This window comes from Monodelphis domestica, chromosome 4 (assembly GCF_027887165.1).
Source record: "Monodelphis domestica isolate mMonDom1 chromosome 4, mMonDom1.pri, whole genome shotgun sequence".
Taxonomy (NCBI): Eukaryota; Metazoa; Chordata; class Mammalia; order Didelphimorphia; family Didelphidae; genus Monodelphis; species Monodelphis domestica.
In genome coordinates, this window is record NC_077230.1 from 393,854,601 (window position 1) to 393,862,430 (window position 7,830).

Sequence of the window (7,830 nt, forward strand, 5' to 3'; positions counted from 1 at the left end):
AAATAAAAGATGATTCCTGCACTCAGATCATCTCTACCTCATCATAATTGATGGATTTCAGGGCCAGGATCTCTGTCTCTAGGTTCAGCTCTCCCCTCACCCAGGCTGTCGCTTCTGAATTCTACTCTTCCACTAAGTGGCTGTATAACCTTCAACAAGCTATCTCTTCTCTGGGCCTTGGTTTCCCTATTTTGACTAGGTGCTCTTTAAGAATGTTAGAGCTTGAAGGACAACTGGGTAGCTCAGTGGATTGAGAGCCCAACCTAGAGAAGGGAGATCCTAGGTTCAAATCTGGCCTCAGATACTTCTCAGCTCTGTGACCCTGGGCAAGTCACTTGACCCCCATTGACTAGCTCTTACAATTCTTCTGCTTTGGAACCAATACACAGTATTGATTCCAAGATGGAAGGTAAGGGTTTAAAAAAAAAAAGAACGTTAGAGCTTGAAAAGGCTCTGTGATAATGCACTGTGGGAAGGGTCTGAATATTTTATTTCTAATGGGACTAGGAAGGGAGACCAGAGAGGGGATGGTGGAGGACCTTTCCCACCACTGGGGTCTATTTACCTCCCAAAGGGGTAAACAGAGGATAAAATCAGCAGCGTAACTTTGGTCCAAGGACCACAATATGAAGTTTGATCTGGGCTCCTTCTCCATCCTGTTCAGGGCTGACTTTGATTCAGAGACCCGGCCATCTCCAAGGAGTCTTTCCTATTGGACCTGAAGGACCCCAGGGCTAAGTCTCGGGCTCCATGTTTCTAAGTCTTCCCCCACAGCAGGTCAGTCCTTGTTGGGTTCCAGGTCCTGGAAGAGTCTCACTTCTGGCACCCTGGCCTTAGGATTGGGCCTTCTTTTTACCTGTCGAAGATATCTGAGGGAGATCCTGAGGGAGAGAGAATGAATGAATAATCTAATTATTCCTAATGGCCAACATGTATAAAGCACTTTATAATCCATTATCTCATTGGAGTCATAACCACCCTGTGAGGTAGGTGATTGTTGTTTAGTCCTTCAGTTGTGTCCAACTCTTCAGGACCCCAAAAGGAGTTTTCTTGGCAAAGATTCTTCAGTGGTTCACCATTTCCTTCTCCAGTGGATTAAAGCAAATAGAGGGTAAATGACGTGCCCAGGGAGAACAGACTTGAACTCGGGTTTTCCTGACCCCGTACTCTATGTACCATGGCACATCTAGCTGCCTGGTAGGTACGTGCTATTACTAAATCCCATTTTATAGGCGAGGAAGCGAGGGCTCAATGACCTGGCCAAAGTCTCAAAGTTATGTTGAATCTCTGAAGTTGATTTGAACCTAGACCTTCTTGACTCCATTTCCAGGGATCTATCCACTATACCAGGCTGATTCAGCCAGAGGACTCAGAGGATGCTGAACTGAAGCAGTATGATGTGATGGATTACAATTTTGGACCTGCAGCCAGGAAGATCTTGGGTTTAACTCCTCCTTCGTGCAACATGGCTAATACGGAAATGCATGTTCATGACTTTGCATGTATAATGGATATCCTACTCTCTCTCATCAATGAGTGGAGTAGAGACTAGAGGGAGGAAGAGAATTTGGAACTTAAAAATTTCTTAAATTAATATTAAAATAGAGTATTAAAAAACAAAAACAAATTTCATTAGTGGTATGACCCTGGGCAAGTCATTCAACCTCTTCTGTCCCTTATTTTTCTCATGTATAAAATGAGGAGGTTGGACTCCATGATCTTTATTTTTTTTTTAAACCCTTACCTTCCATCTTAGAATCAATACTGTGTATTGGTTCCAAGGCAGAAGAGTGGTAAGGGCTAGTCAATAGGGGTTAAGTGACTTGCCCAGGGTCACACAGCTGGGAAGTGTCTGAGGTCATATTTGAAACCAGAACCTCCCATCTCTAAGCTTGGCTCTCCATCCACTGAGCTACCCAGCTGCCCCCTTGATGATCTTTAAGGTCCCTTCCAACTCTCCGTCCATGATGATCCTATGAAGTCTCTGTTAGCCAAAGCAGCCCAGCCCACTCTGGATCTGGGCAGAATAGGGATTGGTAGGGGAAGGGAAGCCCTTTCAGGATCCAAAGAGATGAAGTCTATTAAACTGGATACCCAGATCACAGGATTAGAGAGGGAAGAGACCTTAGAGAACCCTGAATCCGCTTTCCCTCATTTTGCAGAATAGCAAACTAAGGGGCAGAGGTGACACGACATACACAAACTCACTGGAAGAAAGCACCAACATTGATGGTAGAAATGGCTCATATCTGTAGAGTCCTGGGGGCACTGCTAAGCATTTTGGGTCGGAGATCTCCTTTAAACCTCTCAAGAATCCCTTGTGGTAGGTGGTCTGATTAACCCCCAAAATTGTTAAGCTTGGAAAGGTGAAGTCACTGGCCAAGGGTCCTACAACGAGTATCTGAGATGGCGCTGGAACATCAGGTCTTTTTGACCCCCGAGTCCAGAACCCTGAGATTCAAGTTTAGTTTCTCTTAGTCCAGATCCAAAGTTTCCCCTCTAACCATGGTTCTCAAAAATGTGAAGGTCCACAAGAACAAAATTATTTTCATAATAATACTAAGCTGCTTTCATTGCTAATGAAATGGGACAGCTGGGTGGCTCAGTGGATAGAGAGGGAGGCCTGCACATGGGAGGTCCTGGGTTCAAATCTGAACCCTGACACTTCCTAGCTGTGAGACCCTGGGCAAGTCACTTAACCCCCATGGCCTAACCCTTACCAATCTCTTCTGCCTTGGAACCAATAATTAGAACCATTGCTCTAAGACAGAAGGTAAGGTTTTAAAAAAATCTTTTTTTCTACTAAAGTTGTGTCCATCTATATAACCCACAAAAATTCAAGTTCTTTGGGAGGTCCTAAAAAAAAAAAGAGTGTAAAGAGATCCTGTATGGATGCTCTCATAGGTCAGCGAGGTGACTGGGGGCTGGAACTAGGAAGACCTGAGTTCAAATGTAGCTAAAACACATTTGAGGTCTTCATGGAAGGATTTTAGAGAATGGGGGTCCTACCTGCTTGTGACAGAGGTCAAGCAGAACACGAGAACTCGCCAGACACCAGAGCTCTCCCAAGAGGGAAACAAAGACACCCATGAGGTCCAGCCAGCGGCCGACGGTCAACAGGAGGATAAAGAGGCCACCCATCCGTACAAACACCGTCTGGTATTGGTTCTGTTGGCTTGGATGTTGTCGCTGCTCTTCTGTGGGAACGGTGTACCATCACATCATGGCTTGTCCCCAGGAGGACCCTCCCTCCTCCCTGCCTTCCTTTCTTCGTGGACTGGAGACCTCCCAGGTTTCCTCCCTCTACTTGGACACACCGACTCATGACTCCCTCCTTTGGTGTCCTTGTATTTCCCCTCCTGGAATGTGGGTCTCCCTCCCATGGCTTTCAACCACATGGATATACCTCTAAGGATCCTTTCTGAATATTCTACCCTACCCTAATAGCAGTAGCTAAAATGCATAAAGTACTTTAGGATTTATTGCAAAATATTTTACCCGTGGTCTTCTTCAATCTGAACAACAGCCCTGGGAGGTAGGAGCTCTTCTGAATGCCCCTTTTATAGGTTACTTGACCTCCCCTCTAAGGTCCCCCTTGGACAGCATCACCCTAGCATTCCTCATTCTGTGGCTTCCAAGCGTGTGACCTCCCTAGGCATCTAGATGACTAAGTGGATAGACTGTTGGACTTGGAATCGGGAAGATTTGAGTTCAAATACTAGCTGTGTGACCCTAGGCAAGTCATTTCATTGCTGACTGCCACAGTTTCCTCATCAATAAATGGGGATTCAGAAGAGCTCCTACCTCATAGGGCTTTTGTGCAGATCAAATGGGACAACATGTAAAGTGCTTTATAAACTTAAAGCACTATCAGAATAATAGCTATAAATATTATTATTAAATTTTACTTAATTAATTAAGAATATTTTCCCATTCATGTTCTTTCCCTCCCCACCTCCCATCCCCCCTCTTGTAGTCAACAAGTGATTCTACTGGGTTTTACATGGGTCATTGATCAAGACCCATTTCCATATGATTGATATTTGTAGTAGGGTGATCAGAGGCTAAATCTCCCATATCCCCATTGAACCATGTGATCGAGCAGTTGTTTTTCTTCTGCATTTCTGCTCCCACGGTTCTTTCTTTGGATTTGGTTAGTGTTTTTTCTCCTAAGTCCCTCAGAATTGTCCTGGGTCATTGCATTGCTGCTTCTTACTATAAATCTTTTTTTTTTAAGCCCTCACCTTCCATCTTAGAGTCAATACTGTGTATTGACTCCAAGGCAGAAGAGCGGTAAGGGCTAGGCAATGGGAGTCAAGTGACTTGTCCAGGGTCACACAGCTAGGAAGTGTCTGAGGCCAGATTTGAACCCAGGACCTCCCATCTCTTGACTTGACTCTCTATCCACTGAGCTACCCAGCTGTCCCCCCTTACTATAAATCTTAAAGCAATATGAAATTGTTATGATTACTAATGTTCTCCCTATTTGATGGAGGATGTAGACTCTAAAAGATCACCCTAGTGCTAATTTCAATAATAGAGAAATAGGTCTGGATCAATGACATATGTAAAACCTGGAGGAATTATGCATCAGCTACCGGAGGGGGGGGTGGGAGGAGGGGAGGGAAAGAACATGAATCTTGTAACCATGGAAAAATACTCTAAATTAACTAATTAAATAACATTTTCAAAAACAACCACAAAACTCATGTTCTCCCTAGGAGGCGTCCTTCCGAGGTTCCCCTTCCTTATTCCCCAGCCCTGGCTATCCCCTTCTAGTGGTCTTTGCCTCCCAAGGCTCATTGCCTAAAGATTGTCTTCAGAAAGCCCCTTCCTCATTCTTCAGTCTTTGCACCTCTGCCTCCCGTGGCCAGAGACGCCTTAGGTTCCCAGAATGCACAGCATCCCCCGCTGTGGCTCTCCCTGCAGACTGCTCTGGGGCCCCCTTCTTCGCTGGCCTCTGCCCGGGGCCCTCACCTTGCATGTAGATGACCAGCAGCGTGTAGCAGATGGTCAGCGGGGTCCAGAAGCGCACGGCCTCCGAGGTGGTCAGGAAGTCCCGGTTGAGGAGGGCCACCGCGGCCAGGTCACCCACCAGGAAGGCCACACGCAGGGCTCGGCCCAGCAGGATGGGCAGGTCAAGCCACTTGGCCAGAAGGGTCAGGCAGGCCCCACAGTAGTGCTCGTGGCTGTGCAGCTCATAGAGGCGGCAGACGTGGCTGTACAGGCGCTGGGACCAACTTGCCAGGAGGCCGGCCAGCCCCAGACTGAGCAGCAAGTTGAGAGTCCGGTGGGGGGCCCCTTCCAGGAGGAAGCTCAGGCCACAGGTCAGCCCACAACCCAGGGAATACTGGCACAGGAGGAACAGCTGGAGGAACTCCGGGACCAGGGGGCCCTGGGGATGAGAGGTAAGAGAGCCGCTTGGGCCTGGGGCTTCCCCATCAAAGTCCACCCCACGGAACTGCCTGGGAATCTCAGAATGGCAGTGAAGATGGGCCCTCAGCCATAATCGGGGCCAACTTCTTCATTCTATTGTTAGAGAAACTGAGGCTCAAGGCTATCTAGCAAAAAGCAGAACCCGAACCCAGGTCCCATGGGTCTTTCTATTCCTCCTCCTTGGAGAACCTCTGTCCCTCTCCCCCAGACCTGCAGGGGAGACATGCTAGGAAGGGAAGCGACCTCTGCATGCTATCCTGGTGAGCTCTTCAGCCCCAAGCCCAGACAGCATCTCGGGATACTGGCCTTCGTGCCTCTTCCTCCAGGATGGGGCTTGCCTGTGGCTGATGGGTCGGATGTCCGAGGCTCCCCTCCCGTCCCCTCGTCTTTTCAGCATCTCCCACAGCGCAGAGCCACAGACAGGTCTTACCTTGTTCAAGGTTAGCAGCATGGAGACGGCCCGGAGTGAGAACTCCAGGACCACGAGGGCAGCCACGCGGACCCCAACCACGGTGAGGAAGACTGTCAGCCCCAGGAGGTGCAGGGGCTCCAGCAGCCTCCACTGGTTCAGCAGGTTCAGCCTTTCCTTCACTCTCCTAGGGTCACTGTGGAGGGAATGACAGAGAGCTCCTGGGTAGAAGCTCAGTCACTGTGCCTACTCGGGGGCCCAGCACAAACCCTGGAGGTTTAGAATGGCATGGCAGGGGGATTATTGGAAAGGACCCTAGAAACCACTGTGTCATGGTCGTGTCAGTCCCTTCTGACTCTTTGTGACCCCATTTGGGGTTTTCTCAGCAGAGAATGGTTTTGCCCTTTACTTCTCTGGCTCATTTGACAGATGAGGAAACTGAGGCAAAGTGACTTGCCCAAGGTCACGTGGCTAATAAGTTTCTGAGGCCAGATTTGAACTCAGGAAAAGGAGTCTTCCTGACTCCACTGTGCCACTTAGTTGCCCTTTAGACAGACCAATTTTAAAAATAGGAAATCCAGAGCCCAGAGAGAAACTGGGCAACCCAGCTCTTTCTTGTGGGCCAATTCTGTCTGACAAGTCGGGGTCCCCTCATGCCCCCCATTCCTTCTCCCTTAGCCCTGCCAGCCGTGGGTTCGGAGAGACAGGAGGGAAAGGAAAGAGAAGGAAGAAGGGGTCACTCACTTCACACAATAGATGAAGAAGTAGATTTTCATGAAGCTGCCCAGCACAGAGACTCCACAAGCTCCAATCAGACCTGAGAGGAGGGAGAGACAACATTGCTGTTCAGCCCTAATGGGGAGCCCCCCCCCCCAAGGGAGGCAAGAGGAGATTTCAGGGAAGGAGGGAGGGAGACACCAGAGTTGGGGAGGAGGACATGGGGCCGAGATGGGGAGAAGGAAGCTTGTCTCTGGGAGGCAGGAAGGGTCTGCAGTGGGGATAGTCCAGGAAGGAGGCTGGAGAAGGGGCAGCTGGGAGCTAAGAGAGACACAGCGGAACTTTCGGGAGACTCTAGCAGGTTATAGCGCAGGAAGGCGCTCCACAGAATCAATATAAACACAGGGAAGGTCCCAAGCACTGGGGAGGGGCACTGGAGGGGGGGAGAGGGGCACCCCAGGGAGCTGCAATCCATCTAACAAGGGGTTCTTGATCTGCGGTCCTTGAGCTTTTCTTTTCCTTCTTTTTCGTTTTAGCAATTTATTTCCCCACAGCCGATTTCCTTTGTAATCCTAGGAATTTCCTTTAATGCCTTTCCAAACATTACTGGGGAAGAGCTCCCAACTGCCAAAGGGGCCTGAGGCACCCAAAGGGTTAAGAGCCTTAGATTTATCTAGGGATCCCGGAGAGGGGGGAGGGGATGGGGGCACCCCGGGGGTCCAGCGAAGGCACACAGAGAGGAGGAGGACTGGCCAAAGCCTGAGGGGAGCTCAAAGGTGGGTATTGGGGGGGCGGGGAATAGCCAGTGACTAACCTTGCAGGAGGGAGTCCAGTAAGCTGGAGCCCCAGTCCAAGGAGGGCAGTGAGGGGAGCCAGGAGGTGAGGGAGAACATGGCGCTGGGGGGGGGGGCTGAGGGGACGGGTGGAGGGGGCGCTTTGTAGGGAAGCTCAGACCCTGCGGGCTCCCCTGGGCAGCCAGGGGGAGGGAGGGAGGCAGGAAAGGGACCGGCCGACGTCACCTGGGCCAAAGGTGGTTAGGGCTGATAAGCAGCTCTGGGGAGGGGAGCTGAGAGAGAGCCTTCGGGCCAGTGAATGATTGTCCAGGTGAGTGGGGACTGGAGATGAGCCAAGAGGAGCAGAAGAGCCGGGCCAGGGCCCAGGGGCAGCAGCAGGTCCTGGCTGCTTCCCTGGCCAATCCCCCTTTTCTTTCCCAGTTTGAAAGGGACAGGAAAACCCTCAGGGAAGCTGAATGAACTCTTGGTGGACCT

At 50.0% G+C, this 7,830-nt stretch overlaps 1 protein-coding gene across 1 annotated transcript; it reads right to left on the reverse strand.

The window, feature by feature from the left end:
- Nucleotides 1-473: 473 nt before the first annotated feature.
- TMEM82 (transmembrane protein 82) lies at nt 474-7,626 on the reverse strand. Its single transcript, XM_007491668.2, has 6 exons — nt 7,377-7,626; nt 6,590-6,662; nt 5,867-6,041; nt 4,978-5,395; nt 3,010-3,197; nt 474-881 (listed from the first exon to the last, which is right to left on the reverse strand). The coding sequence occupies exons 1-6, from the start codon at nt 7,453-7,455 to the stop codon at nt 834-836; spliced, it is 981 nt and encodes a 326-aa protein (XP_007491730.2). The 5' UTR covers nt 7,456-7,626; the 3' UTR covers nt 474-833.
- Nucleotides 7,627-7,830: the final 204 nt, after the last annotated feature.

Excerpts from the sequence above, each read along its gene's own strand:
- TMEM82 (XM_007491668.2), bottom strand. The coding sequence starts at position 7,455 with ATGTTCTCCCTCACCTCCTGGCTCCCCTCACTGCCCTCCTTGGACTGG. Across the intron at positions 6,042-6,589 it reads TTCTTCATCTATTGTGTGAA|TGACCCTAGGAGAGTGAAGG; the intron begins GTGAGTGACCCC and ends TTCCCTCCACAG. Across the intron at positions 882-3,009 it reads TTGACCTCTGTCACAAGCAG|GATCTCCCTCAGATATCTTC; the intron begins GTAGGACCCCCA and ends TCTCTCCCTCAG.